The sequence below is a fragment of the Branchiostoma lanceolatum genome, chromosome 18 (assembly GCF_035083965.1).
Source record: "Branchiostoma lanceolatum isolate klBraLanc5 chromosome 18, klBraLanc5.hap2, whole genome shotgun sequence".
Lineage (NCBI taxonomy): Eukaryota > Metazoa > Chordata > Leptocardii > Amphioxiformes > Branchiostomatidae > Branchiostoma > Branchiostoma lanceolatum.
This window is the reverse complement of record NC_089739.1, coordinates 13,410,465-13,425,641: the sequence shown is the minus strand read 5'-3', so window position 1 is coordinate 13,425,641 and position 15,177 is coordinate 13,410,465. Positions and strand designations below refer to the sequence as shown.

Below are 15,177 nucleotides of genomic sequence, written 5' to 3'. Positions count from 1 at the left end.
CCCTGATTTGTCCTGTTGACGTTGTGCCCTTGGGAAAGGCACTTTACACGACTTTCCCCACTTTACTCAGGTGAAAATGAGTACTAGTACCTAGCTTTGGTTAGGGACGTCCCTTGGATAGGACGTTAAATGGAGGTCCCGTATTTGGGGAGAGCCACACCTCAAGCACGTTAACAAACCCAACACAATTATTTTTTACCGGGTATATATATATACATGTACATACAAATACATAGTATTACAGACAAAGAGTACAAGCAGCATGTCCGGAAAGATTTACTCGATGCACTCGTATCGGACCCCTGCTCTTATGGATAAGTGTGGTGGGTTCTTTTACCTGCTTGAAGTGTGACTCTCCTCAAACACGGGACCTCCATTTAAGGTCCTACCTGAGGGACGCCCCTAACCTAAGCTAGGTACTCACTTGAGCTCAGTGACGAAATACAGTGTAGGTGTAAAGTGCCTTTCCCAAGAGCACAACATTGGGACCTGTTAGCGATTCAAACTCAGTACCTCCAAGTTCTGGGTCAACGACTAGTCTCTACCAGACTAACTACGCCGGCTATAGGGAGAACATTTGCCAGGGGACTTTGGCCATGAAGGGTTACATTCGCAGGCGCAGTTTGGGTTGCAATATTGGACCCTCTCTCCGTAGCCGACTCCCTTTATACAATTGACTCTATTTTACCAATTTCTAGTATTTTCCCAGCGACCCGCGGAGGCTGGTAGAGCCTAGTCAACGACCCTAACCTCAAGGCCACCTTATGTACGTGCAAAACTCCATGTGATTTGCTCACCTATTGTTGTTGCTGGCTGAAGGTTCTTTACATATTTTCAAAGAAAGGCAAGGACGATAAATCAACACATAAAGATGGACAAGTTTACTGGGGAAAGCTTAAGGATACAAGAAAGAGGTGAACTGGTCGTAATTCTTCAGACACGTCTTATATGCAAAACGTATGGTATAGAATGAAATTTTGTCATGTCATGTCTAGACGTCTAGAAAATAAGCTCAAGGGCTGTAATTATGTCTGACTAAGAAAAAAACGTCAGATCAAAGATTACGCCGTCACGTTGAGATAATGATGGCACCACACGCACACCATAGTCTCAGTGAAATTGGGTGTACAGGCCACTAGAGGACATTGCATTGTTTCTCGTCATTTGAGGTTCTAATTTTATTACAAGTGAAACAGGCAAGAAAATCTGTCTTATTTTCTGAATTGAGTTAGTTTTGTTCTTCATTTTGTATGTGCTAATATGTAAAGACACAAGGCACGGTGGTGACGAACTCTAACAAGCTGCTTGCATTAGCGTTACCAATGGAAAAATGAATATCAAAACTCACAATGACAAATATCATACAAATCTTTGTACCCAGGGTCTCTATGAAAAGCAGTGCTCATGCACTAGTAGCTACCCTGCAGGTAAAATAAAACAGATGGATAAATAAATCTGAATGGTCGGTATAACCGCCCTTCGGCGTAACACACCAGCTTAGCAGGCACGCGGCGCGGCAGCAGCTGGTTATATTACACTGAACGGCCTGAATGCAGTACAAACTGTTGTTTAAAACATGGTATCAGCGCTGGGATTTGAACGAAAGTTGCTGACTACAAAGTGTATGAAGCATTCTCGTTTTCCAACATTGCATCTTCCTTTTTAGAAAACATGAAAAAGTTTACCCAATGTTTGTACCATTTAAGTCTTTTGCGCTAAAAAAAAAGAACGTATACCGAGAGGGTGTCTATTTCATAGATATTCAACATGAAAATAGCGAATTATTTGTTACGAAGTTTTTCCGTATCTTAACAGTTGACAACTTTTGTTCGCTCTACAAATTTTGTCAATCGATGGATCGACAAACAAAATTGGTTTATTTCCGCCCTTGCCGCGAGCTACACACATTTCTACACGTCCTCAAAATTACCCGTCAGCAACTTTTAAGTTAAAGACCCCTTGTCCGACAACTACTGACTCACAGAGCTCGCCACCTGTGGACAAGTCGGTCACGTCAGGTCGAAGCGTCTTTATTTACAGGTACCGTACTCCGTTGTTATATTTTTTACCACTTTTTACACTTTTTTCTTGATCGTGCGCTGTGCAGTGTGTTCATTTCTTTATTCGGTTTCACAAACACGGAGAAACATTTAATTTGTTTTGTTTATTTATTGGTGAATGATCAAACGAAACATTACAGAGTTGATTCAAGGTAGCGTAGCCTGAGAGTCGATGCCATTCAATTGTTGATTTTAGAATGGATTGGCTATCATATAGAAATATTTATGCCATGTGTAGACAGAGATTTTGGACTGGCTCCTGCAACAACGGCATGCCACTGTTGAAGTTAGCCTTGAAAAGGGGGCGGTACCGCTCTAGTTTTATACGGGACGAGTGGAATAAGAGCCCCGGTGTAACCGCACTAGGTGCTCGGTATTGCAGCAAATCTTTGCTTGTAGTTCCAAGGACGGCACAATGTCCTCTTCTTTTTTGTGTGAACTGGCGAAAATCGCGAATCGATTAAAGAAATCAAGTCAGTGTGGCCTATTTCAAACCAAGGTCACATCTTGAAGGTCAGTTAAGCTCTGGGTTCGGAGTTTTTTTACGATTCGGGGCCGATCTGACTCGTTCCCAGAAAGTCAATAGCGCTTCTCCAAACTTCATTTTCCGGGTAATTCAATGTTTCCGATGGATAGAGGTGCCTTGCCACTGACCGACAGACGCATTTGATATTTTCTATGGAAACGTCCATTTTTCTAGTATTTGCGTCTTATTTTCGGGACTCTTTGGGTATTAGGTCAAAATAAATTCCGAACCGGGACCTTAAGAAAGAGTCTCTCATTGAATTCTCTTGTCTTATCAATTTCAATAGTCCCTACTAATATTTCACTCTTACAATGGGCGTTTTCTAAATAAGACTCAGATGCCGAGGTCACACGTGGAGGCCAACATCTCACATGTACCCCAAGGGCTAGTGTGATCACATGGAGATAGTAGCCTGTGCGTCTGACCCTATGGCTAGACGCCAAGCTGACCAAAGGAATTTTTTTTTTTTTTTAGTTCAATTTTGCCTTCATAGTTCAGTTGCCATGTTACCAAACAGGCTTAGATCATTATCATCGGTTGGAATTCTGTTACAACCTTCTTGAAAACACTACAATATCAGAATCGCACGACAGTCCTCGACAAATGTGGCCGCGCCGTAAGGAAGCCTGTCTAGCTACCCGCCTACATTGTACGCTTATGTATTCAGAGCCCTCACTATGAATAAATTCACTTCTTAGAAAGGATAGCAAGTCATGGGTTGCATATAGCCTCCACCATGCCCTTCTACGGGCGTATGGTCGCAGAATTCGTCAGAAAAAGGAATAATTAGCCAGTAGAGTCAGTCCACGGTGAAGATCAAATTTCGGAGACTGCAAATGAAACCCTGGCCAATATTCCCCCTATAGCCGGCGTAGTTAGTCTGGTAGAGGCTAGGTTCCAAAGGCTATCTAGTCAGACATGCTTTATTTGACCTCAACCAGATTCTCTGGACACTTTGCTAGAATCAAAGTTTCTGTAATTGGTAAGGATTCTTGCAAGCTAACGTTTCGAGGTCACAAAAAGGTGAGTATGCAGATTACAAATTGGATTCTGCGTCGAGATGGTAGATTTACAGATGCAGTCTGATGTTGTAGAATTTTGAAGCAATCGTTGACTGAATCCAACCATCGAAAATGATCTAAGACAGACGTTATTGAGTTATACATCCGGAAACACCACACACACACACACACACACACACACACACACACACACACACACACACACACACACACACACACACACACACACACACAGAGAGAGAGAGAGAGAGACACACACACACACACACACACAAACACACACATTTTTCATGGAGATAACAGCGCCCCCAGACTGCCATCGCACGATCGTCGACGTCAGGGATCAGAAAGGTTATCTAGTCAGTAGCAGTCACACCCAGAAGACGGTGTGCTGAATAATAATTAGGATCGAACGACTGCAGAAGTTGTTGGCAGGTTCTAGTACGACACCTGGCGAAATGAATTATAACTGCATCCCGTTTTGAATTATGGCTATTTGGGGACTTTAAGAATCAACCTATAGACTTAGAAAAGACTCAGTTATCATTAACACAACACCTTTTATATGTCAAAACGGGATAGCAAAGATACCGATGTTTCTCTCGATTAACTCAATATACTGTAAAGACGGAAATGTTCGCGGTGGTTTTATGTTCGCATTTTTCACAGTGACCTCTTTACCGCAAACTTAAAACCGCCGCAAACATTTCTCGTTTCACAAAAAACCTGCATTGCAGTTTCAACCGTGAACCTAAAACCACAACGAACACTCCATTTTCTCCCAAACCGCGAAATTAAATCCTCGCGAAAATTTGCACTTTACAGTAGCCCAAATAAATCCTTGAAACGCCACAAATTATATAATAGGGCTTTGTAGACCCCTATTCAACACATAATGTGCACACTATAACGACGCCCAATTAACTCATTATATATTCATCAAAGGCTCCTAAAGTCTGACGTCATAGAAGCAGATTAGACCAGTATGGCATGATAGGTTAGGGATGTACCATTCTAAACTCGGGGAACAGTTTGAATAACTCTATGATAATCAAAACGATTTAGTACGCAACATACACATTAAAAAAACGTGTGCTTTTTCTTCAGCATATCGTTACAAAATTGCTATTTTTTGTATCCATTTTCCCGTTTTGTCCATGCTTTTTCTACATTCTGTCCCCAAAATGGGCGGGACCCAACTCGACACTGTCGCCCTGTTTTCTGTGATAGCTACTGATAGTGTGGGCGCGAGAACAATAGAGGGACGTTATTCCAGTCCTTAACAATCCGTACGAGATCTTATCAGACAATAGAAGCTGTGGTTCGACCGGATGGACTGCTGTATACACTTTCACTGAGGATATCATCGCTTGGATTCGCAAGCTTGAAGACATACTAGTGGTGCTCCTGTTTCGCGTTTTCGTTTAGAAGCTCGAAAGTCACCTTTAGCGTTTTCGTCCGGAATAGCGTCCACTCTGGAAGCAGAAAGTCTCCCAAATGCCGCGTTTTGAGTACATAAGGAGATCAATCGTGGAATCCAGAGAGAGATTTGCGAGGTTTAACCGTGAAGGCGGCAGCAGGGGACCACCACGAGAGCAGCCACCGACCGAGGTCGTCTCTTTCGTCCGGCGGCCCAACTTCACCGGGGCGACCGCGGGGATCCGACTGGCCGTTGCCATCCACTTCTCCTGGGCGGAAGCGCTCCAAACTGGTAACTGGGCACGCTCTTTGTGGACGGGCTTGATAAATAATAAAACAAAATAGATCGCTACCAGAAAGGTGAACTCATGATTAGCGTTTTTGAACGGTGTAGAAAATAGTAACGGTATAATTTAAACCCTACAAGTGTTAAGTATCATTATCAACCGACATCTTTTTCAAACTGTCATGGCAGATATAATAATCACCCGTCATAAAAGCATTATTGTATTATTGATAATACATGTAGGTCAGGTGGTGTCTCTTTTTTAAATTATGTCTTGCGGTTAGGGTTTGATATGAAGCTAGTTTCTTACTCGACTCAGGTGAAAATGAGTGCCTGGCTTCGGTTAGGGATGTCCTCTCGGATGAAACGTCAAATGGATGTCTCGTGTTTGAGGAGAGACACACTTTAGTTTAAGCATGCTAAAGATCCTACCAAACTTATCGGAAAGAGTGGGGGTCCATCCCAGTATTAAGAGTGGATCAAACCTTACGGTCCGGTCTTATACGCAGCTTGGTTGAGAATGCTTGTGATTTGTTATTTTGCTGTGCATTGGAATTTTATTCTAAGCACCTTCCCTGTACTGCTGCAGTTTACTAGACCGAGAAATGCTAATATGTACCTCTTGTCGGACACTTAAGTACCTGCCCATCTTACAAATGACAGTCTTCCTGAGAAGATGGCTTGGTATGATTAGACTGAAGGCTTCTTCACGTAGCATTATACACTGACAAGCATGCACAGACTCAAGTTATGACAAATACACACAAACACGCACACAGAAAAACTCACACACATACAGTCTGAGATATACATAGAGACACCCATACAAACTAACAGAGACACACACGCACACACACACACACACACACACACACACACACACACACACACACACACACACATACACACGCACACACACACACTAAGACTCTCCAACAGACACACAAAATAGACATGACGATTTCTCTCTCTCTCTCTCTGTATCTCTCTCTCACTCTCACACCACACATACACACACTGACACACATACACACACAGAATCTCTCTCTCTCTCTCACACACACACACAAAGACACACACACACACAAACTCACACACACAGACAAACACAGACTCTCTCTCACACACACACACACAAACATACACATACACAAACACACAAACCTTTAGATCGACCATCTACATGGTATATATCATATAAAGTTTGTCTAGATTTCTAGATAGCGACACCAATTTCGAGGTGACCCAACCGCGTCCAAACGAAATCCATCACCTGTCAAACCAACCGCACCAGGTCCCGCAGAAGAAAGCGCTCTTTGTTAGAGATTCACGTAAAGCCACACGGATGGCTTCAATAATTACAGCTGCCATTGTAGGAAAATTTGCCGGAGGCTTTTCTGTTCAGCACGTTTGTGAAATCTGCCAATGCTGCTACGGAGTCACGCAAAGATCTGCGCATGTCGAGATCTGGTCACAAACCTTAAAATCTCTAAGCAGAGGTTAGGTTCGGGCTTAAATTGGACGTCTTTTTATGTGTTTTATCAGGGTTTCTATTATGTTCGCAATTTATGTCCGCCAAGCAGTTTGGGTAAAACGCCTAAAAAGACGTCCAAAACAAGCCCGCCTAACCTCTGCTGGAAAGTATCCGGCTAGCTCCAAGCAGAGGTTAGACCTTCACCAAATAGCCATATACGGTGGAATAGGGTAATCTCATTGGGGTTAAAATAGGACAGGATAACAGGCTACGGTTTGTGTATTATTCGTCGTGCTTTCAGACGATTCAAAAGTTTAAAACGTTTCGACAAGTTCTCTATCGGTGTAATTTTGATGCATCCATTGCCAAATAGCAAGCTAGACATATATACAACCCCATTAGTCTCTAACAGACCCCACGGGTCGCTGGAAAAATAGTAGAAATTGGCAAAATTGACAGATAGGATACCAGCCGGCCGAGTTGCTAGGCTTGGGGACGTGAGATCGAGAGGTCACGGGTTCGATCCCCAGTATATTCCTGTCCTTCAGAAAAACACTTTTTGCGACTCCCCCAGGTTTAAAAATTGGTACCTGACTTCGGTTGGGTAGGTAAAGGGCGGGAGAAGGAAAGGGATGGGCTCCGCCTTCCAATACGGTGCTCAAGATCCCCGCTTCGATCCCCTACGGTCTTGAAAGGCTACAGGGCTACCTTAACTTTTTTCGGTTAAACCAGCCTATATGACGTGTGTGACGTCACGTGCAACCATGCCATACCTCAGTAACAACTTGACTTTAATGTAGCACATTTTTGTTATTCGTTTCAGCCTTAAGGTCTTCTGTTCGTCCGGATACAACTCCAAACCGCTATGGATCTCAAGGTAAATCGGAAGTATATACTAGTTTATTTTAGTTGGTGTAATCTTTATGAAACTGACAATTAATACCACTGTTTACCACATTTACGTTCGGATTTCTTATCGAAAGTGCGCAAAAACGGCACAACGAGATCGTATCTTTGCTCATTTTATTTCGATATGTAATGGTATAGTGTTATTGAAACTTACTATCTGTAGGAATGACTAGAAAGTTGAGTTTTCTAATCAAAGTTTCAAGCCTCATAAAATGTTCTCGATGCCTTTAATGTACACATCTCAATACTGCGGAAATGGGATGTATGATACTATATTGTAGTGATTACTAACCAGCCTCACATACAGTTAAGTCCCTGGCTCCAATCAGTTTGCAACTAGCTGTGAGACAATCCTTTACCTGGGCTTTTGGAAGGACGTAAAATGGGGGTCCCATATGCATATTGGAGGAGGTGGCTCAAGAAATATCCACAATCCCATGCCATGGCTACTGCTTTTTTAATCGTTTCCTGCCTTTTATTGTCTTTTATATCATACTTTTTGTTCCCGCAAACTATCCGGCCGGGCGCCGGGCGGAAATTTGACCTATGCATGGCGTAGGCTATTTAATCCACCAACATGGCGGACTTTACATGACGTCATCATCACGTGACTGCTTACACGTGACTTCTCGTTCCCAGGGGTATTTCTTCATCGTGAGCCGGCAGACAGACATGGTTCTTGACGTCAGCGAGCGCAACACCGCCGCCTCCACTCCCATCATCGTCTACACCATGAAGACCGAGGGGGTCGAGAACCAACTCTGGAAGTACAACTCGGAGGTAAGCCAGTACACTCATCGTCCAGGCCTGCGATTGCTTCATGTCCCCATTGTAATATAAGCTAGTTCGGGGGTTGCTACTACGCATGTGCAGTGTCAAAGGTGAAGGCCCCCGGCTTGTAAACAGTTCTCGTCTCGAAATTGTTTAGATTTGCATTACAACGCCCCGACGGGTTTTGTTCACGTCTGGGGGGCCTTTACCTTTGACATTGCACATGCGTAGTAGCAACTCCGAACAGAGTAACCCTTACACATGCCTCTATGTTTTGCATTACAGTAGAATACAGCTATTTGCATTACGGTTAATGGCATATTTCGGGGATATGCATACAATTCTGAAAACCTGAACCATTTCCCATTCACTTCAAGTACATTACAAATAAAATGGCATAATTGCATTAGCCATTTTTGCATACTCCTAAAAGAATGCCAATGGCAACTGGAAAAACGGTTGAACATGTCAAAGTCACTAAATCTTATGGATCGTATGCAAATGTCGCTCAAATTTAAATCGTGTATGGATAGTTTCTATGGAACTGTTGTTGTCCTTTGTGTTTTGAGAAAGCTATGGCGACTCCATTGTCATTTACTGTGATAGGATACAGAAGAATAGAATTGCCAATTTTTCGCCATCCTTTGCACTCAACATGTGTAAATAAACTGATGACATGCTTATGAATTCAATATATTACATTTTGTATGACCTGGGAGTAAGTGAATTTGACACAAAGTGTGTGTGTTTCCTAAACTTTCCTTCAAGTGCCATCCTGGTAACTACTACAACCCCCTCCCCCCTCAGTGCCACTCATTTTGTCCCCTAGGGTTGATGGACTACTCCTTATTATTGCACGAAGTACAGTGACAAATCAGTTATGCAAATAACATAATTCTACTGTATTCCTCAGACTGGTGAACTGGAGAGTCGCTTGAACGGATATCGTATCGACGTGTCCGGAGGAAGTGCATCCGACGGTGGAAAGTAAGACATTTTGCCACTAGTGTTTAGGACACATTTTTCTCACGTCATCCCAATTATGGCTCAAATATTACCATTGATGTTTGTAGAAGCGGCTCATTTTCATTGACAACTTAAAGGCTTAAAGCAACTTTTTTCAATAGCAAGTAACACGTGGTTAGCGATCTTGCCTCTGGAACTAGAGGCCCCGGGTTCGATCCCGGCTTTGTCGCTCACCCGACATGCACGCTACCGGAAAGGGTCGCAGTCATTAGGACGGGACGTTAAGCCGTGGTCCACTGTTCATTGTGCTTGTCGAGCTAGGGGAATTTCCCCGGTACAACCTGTTAATACTGTACAAAGCGCCTTTTTTTTCTGTCGCGACCAGTGGAAGATTAGCTCATCTGTTCATTGAGTTCACTTAAGCTAAACTGGTTCGAGATCACTTTCCTTTCCTTTCCTACCTGTGAAGAAAAGTCCCATAGCATTGGTTTGTGATACCAAGATAGCTCTAATAACGGTGACATACTGGCCTTGTGGTTAGAGTTGTTAATTTAGGACCCGGAGGTACTGAGTATGAATCCCTGACAGGTCGCGATGTTAACGTTGTACCACTGGGAAAGGCAGTTAGCTCACTTGACATCTGTTTCCTCACTTGACTCGGGCGTAAATTAGGCCGCGACTACGTCCCTCCTATAGCATGTCAAATGAATAAACTTTATTGCTCAACAATCGTACATGCATGGTACAGTTGTATCGAATTAGATCAACAATACTGCAAGGCTAATCTGTCCTTCTTACTATAATTCTAACTTCAAAATATTATCGATACCATTCTGTCTCGCTTTTGGAATGATTTATAGAGAAATTGACCTATGTATGTGGATATGTCAATGAACCCACCAAACTTATCGAAAAGAGTAGGCGGCAATTCCGGTGTGAGTGGATCAAATAAATCTGTCCGGATATGCATCTTGTACGTAGAACAAACCTGGTACATGGCGTGTTAAGCCACGAGGCAGTTTACCGGGTATGCAAACAAACAAACAAACAAACAAACAAACAAACAAATGATCAAACAATCAAACAAATAAACTTCCCAATTCACCTCCTTTTTGCAGAATCATCAACTACCCTACCAACAACGCCCCCAACCAGAAATGGTTCTTCAAAGAGGACGGTACCATTCAGAGCAGTCTGGGGGACCAGTGGGTTCTGGATGTGGAGGGGGCGAACGAAACCCCCGGTACACCTGTGATCCTGTACCAGCGTAAAGAAGGAGGGCCCAGCATCAACCAACAGTGGTATATTAAGCCGTATGTGCCGGTAAGGACTTGTCATATCAAAGTCACAGTGATGGTTCATGAGATGCTTATGTATGTGTCTGTGTGTCTCTGTGTGTAAGTCTCTCTGTGTTTTTTGTGTGTGTTTGTCTGTGTGTGTGTGTGTTTGTGTGTGTATGTCTGTGTGTATGTGTGTGTCAAATGTGTGTGTGCGCGTGCCTGTGTGTGTGTATGTGTGTCTGTAAATGTGTGTGTGTGTGTATGTGTGTCTCTGTGTATATGTGTGTGTGTGTATGTAATGTAAGTATGTGTGTGTGTGTGTATGTATGTCTGTAAATGTGTGTGTGTGTGTGTGTATGTGTGTCTCTAGCTCTGTGTATATGTGTGTGTCTGTGTTTGTGTGTGTGTATGTAGATATGTTTGTATGTATGTATGTGTGTGTGTGGGGGGGGGGTGGGGGGTGGGGGGGGGTGTACACTGTGTACTACCTTTTTTCCTTTCTTTAATAACAAATCTCTTCTGTCGCATCTCCAGGACGGGTTCTTCTACATCAGGAGCGTTCTGAACGACTGCTACCTGCAGATCAAGGACGGCAGTGACTTATCTTCCGCCACCCTCTGCATTGGAGACAAGGCTGACGGAGACCGCAAGTTCCAGCGCTGGAAGTACAACAAGGAGGTTGGTAATGTGTTCAAGATAGCATTCGGATTACTTCTCATCAGGCATATTAACCGATACCTTAGGGAATCGGCTACTTCATCATCAGGGACAATGATTGTGACCTACTAGTAGGTAACTTGTCTTGTCCACATGGTAGCAAGAATGTAGATTCAGCGTTCAGCTCACGAAAATATCTTTGCTGCGTAGTTAGATATCAACATCAGAGCACAAGAGAAATCATCAACTGTGAGCTGAGCCAGTGAAACGTAACGTACACAGTCAAACTTGAATAAAGACCAACTGGCCACTGTGGCCATCTTTGACGGCCCCTTAGATTATTTCCCCATTGACCCCAAGCGATGAGACTGTCCATAGATGCTACCCTTTCACGTCAAGTCCGATGAGTGGTCACATTAGACATGTTTGGCTGTATCATATGCCTGTATATATCTTTTCGTCTCAATATCTCTGTATATTTTGGGTTGATGTAACGAGTCTTACTAGTTGGTTAAACTAGGGTCTTGATAACTAATTTGCTATGCACCTTCATGATATTCATATACCCGTATATACATGGCGTCGCGGTGGCGCAGTGGCAGGGTGTTTGGCCCTAGAACCCAGAGGTACTGAGTTCGAATCCGGGGTTCCCTGATTTTTCCCGTTGACGTTGTGCCCTTAGGAAAGGCACTTTGCACGACTTTCCTCACTTCACTCAGGTGTAAATGAGTACCTAGCTTCGGTTAGGGACGTCCCTCGGATAGGACGTTAAATGGAGGTCCTGTGTTTGAGGAGAGCCACACCTCGAGCACGTTAAAGAACCCACCACACTTATCGAAAATAATAGGTGTCCTTCTCGGTGTGCTTGGTTCAAAGCCTACAGTCCTATGGCCGCACATGGGGCAAGTGACGTATTGAGGTCACCTGCGCGCCGAATGGCAGTCGCTACAGACCCTTGCGATCTAGCCTCGCCAAATGTGCGAGAGAGTAGTCGGCCCACCCAATAACAATTACAAAAAAAACAGAGACTAAAGCCAATGAAAACTTCATGTATCTGCAAATGGTGGTTATAGTTTTTTCTCTCTTCTTGCCACGCACAGACTCGAGCCATCTGCAGCGAGCTGAATGACTACGCCATAGACGTGTCTCAGGCCAATGCAGCGAACTCTGCATCGTAAGTGGGTCTAAATTGGAATGTTTTCACATCAGGATCGTTACGAAAATGATACATTTTAATGCATAAGTAAGGAATAGGGGTTTGTGTGTGTGTATCTGTGTGTGCGTGTGTGCTTCATATAGCGTGTGTGTATGTGTGTTTCATAGCGTGTGTGTGTGAATGTGTGCGTGTGTGTGTGTGAATGTGTGCGTGTGTGTGCATGTGTGTGTGTGTGTGAGCTTGTTTCGTAATGGATGTGCACATGTGTATGTCTGTGTCTGCCTGTGTGTGATTGTGAGTAAGTCTGTCTCGTAATGTGTGCGTATGTGTGTGTCTTTGTCAATGTGTTTCATAATTTGTGTGTGTGTGTGTGTTTACCTAGTACCTAGTCTTTTTTCTACGTATTCCTCAAAACAATACGGCTTCTGTGACAAAGTCGTTTTGCACGTTGCGTCATGATCCACATGAAAGTAAAGCCTAGCTCTCATTTGTAACCTTCCAGGATCATCTCCTACCCCTGCCATGGCGGCGCTAACCAGGCCTGGACCTTTGAGAAGAACGGGGCCATCGTGAGCGGGCTGGGTACGGGGCAGTGGGTCCTGGACGACTCGGAGGCGGGAGGAGCGGGCAGTCCCGTCATCCTCTACACTGCGCATGGCGGGAAGAACCAGCAGTGGTACATCTCCTTCGAATAAGGCCTAGGGGGTATCAGGCAATGGGGTGGTGCAGAGAGGAATCACCTACCCCCTCCCTACTGAGGGCCTCCAGTACCAAGCTTAGCCGCTACGTGCCGCTTTGACTGAAAGCCTTTAGAATGATTAGAAATTGGCGATATGGTGGCAGGATTAAGTCCACAAAGTTGAAAGACAAGCTGATCTTTCAACGCCTCTCCAATTAGAATTAGTTTAAGATTAGGTTTTCTGCAGTAAAAATATATAATGAATAGATGATTTTCGACGTTGTATCGAGGACGCCGCTTTTGAAATGCACTGTGTACTTGGTTCATGCTGCTATTATCTTTATTGAGTAAAGAGAGTCTCAGAAAATTAAAAATAGTTTTTCATAGTTACCCGGAATCCAAAGTGCTGTTGGCTGACAGGAATGGATGAGTTCATAATATAATTGATGGATATCTACGGACTCACGTGATCTGCCCTGTCAATCAGAATTTCGAAAGATAGACGGTTAGCAGGACACATGAAACCCTGAATGTATATGCAGTTTGCTTTGCTATGAAATAAAGCGTTTACAAAACGGTTCTTTCATGTATTTATTGATTGAACAGTAAGAGGTTAGAGTAGTGTCTAAGTAATTAAAGACACCCAGAGCATTTGATGAGGCTTGAAAACTAGAAATATTCTAGTTGCTGTAATCTTTATGAAATGGACATTTTATGCCACTGTTTACCACCGTATTTGCGTGAGGATTTCTTATCAAAAGTGCTCAAAAGCGTCACAAAAAAAAGCTACATGATGATCTTTTAGTTTCACCGATACCATAGCTCCGCCCACCTCCGTGAAAAGTAGAAATGCAAAATTAAAACATAAAAATGCAAATATTTGACGAACATACAGTCCCTCTCTCATTGGTCGAACCGCTGATTGTGATGGACAGACAGGATCAGTCTAGTAGGGCTCGGATTTTCTATCAGTTCTCACCACACAACGACATCGTATCTTTGCTCCTTAAATGTCGATATGTAATGGTTTAGTGTTATTGAAACTTGCTATGTGTAGGAATGACTAGAAATTGTTGTTTTTTTTTATTCAAGTTTCAAGCCTCATAAAGTGCTCTGGATACCTTTAAGGAGGATAAAGGACTTCAGGATGATGAACGTCGCTCTTTCAAGCTCGACAGAGACTTTGAGAGACACTGGTGTCACCTCACTGAGGATGAAGTAAACTGAACTCAAAAGGGTTAACCTTGAAACTGTTCCAAAGCATCCAAGAATAATCCAGACACCTTACAGTATGGTAGATGGCTATTTAGCGGAGGGACAAATAAGGTAGATAATATACATTGTCAACCACGATAGAACCCACAAAACAATCCACCCCAGTCCTCGATAACTCGACACTCTAATCGAATACATATAACGCGTTACATTGAACAATATATTCATTCTGAATATATATGGAGACGTCTGAACTTGTTTGGGAAAGTGTTCACTGGCCTGAAGCCTAACATATTGATATTTTCATATTTCTGCATGCTTGGAGGATATGCCCTATGTCTTTAGAAAATAGGGACATCGCGAAAGGCTCGCAAAGAGGTTGTGAGGCCTTTCTATTTTGTTTTCGAAAACAAAATTTGAAGACAGCAATAATGAATAATACCCAAGATATTTCACAAACACAACAGTGGTATACGCCAAAAATAGTTACTCAAGCAACTGGATAAACTTTTATCCAGTTGCTTGAGTAACTATTTTTGGCGTATTTTATTACCTGGATGTCTAACCTTCATCAACACAATTGTGGTATATTAGGTCATAAATGAGTTCATTCACACGTTAACAACAGTAATGGTCGACTGCACATCAACTGAGTGTGAATTGTCACGCTATGAAATGCTGCAACATCCAAATTCCAATCCTATTTTGCAAAACAAACAAAAAACGCTAACTAGAGGTGACGTAATTTCGTTTTTCT

General features: G+C 43.1%; 1 protein-coding gene across 2 annotated transcripts; it reads left to right on the top strand.

Annotated features, from left to right (window-relative positions):
• Nucleotides 1-1,951: 1,951 nt before the first annotated feature.
• On the top strand, nt 1,952-13,784 carry LOC136424417 (uncharacterized). Of its 2 annotated transcripts, none has more exons than XM_066413013.1 (8): nt 1,952-2,040; nt 7,611-7,664; nt 8,336-8,476; nt 9,381-9,454; nt 10,552-10,756; nt 11,248-11,391; nt 12,471-12,544; nt 13,029-13,784. In XM_066413013.1, the coding sequence occupies exons 2-8, from the start codon at nt 7,653-7,655 to the stop codon at nt 13,219-13,221; spliced, it is 843 nt and encodes a 280-aa protein (XP_066269110.1). In that variant the 5' UTR covers nt 1,952-2,040; nt 7,611-7,652; the 3' UTR covers nt 13,222-13,784. The 2 variants fall into 2 exon arrangements, with proteins under 2 accessions (XP_066269110.1, XP_066269112.1); XM_066413015.1 differs by lacking the exon at nt 1,952-2,040 and adding an exon at nt 4,992-5,319.
• Nucleotides 13,785-15,177: the final 1,393 nt, after the last annotated feature.

Excerpts from the sequence above, each read along its gene's own strand:
- LOC136424417 (XM_066413013.1), top strand. Across the intron at positions 10,757-11,247 it reads ATATTAAGCCGTATGTGCCG|GACGGGTTCTTCTACATCAG; the intron begins GTAAGGACTTGT and ends TCGCATCTCCAG. Across the intron at positions 11,392-12,470 it reads GCTGGAAGTACAACAAGGAG|ACTCGAGCCATCTGCAGCGA; the intron begins GTTGGTAATGTG and ends TGCCACGCACAG.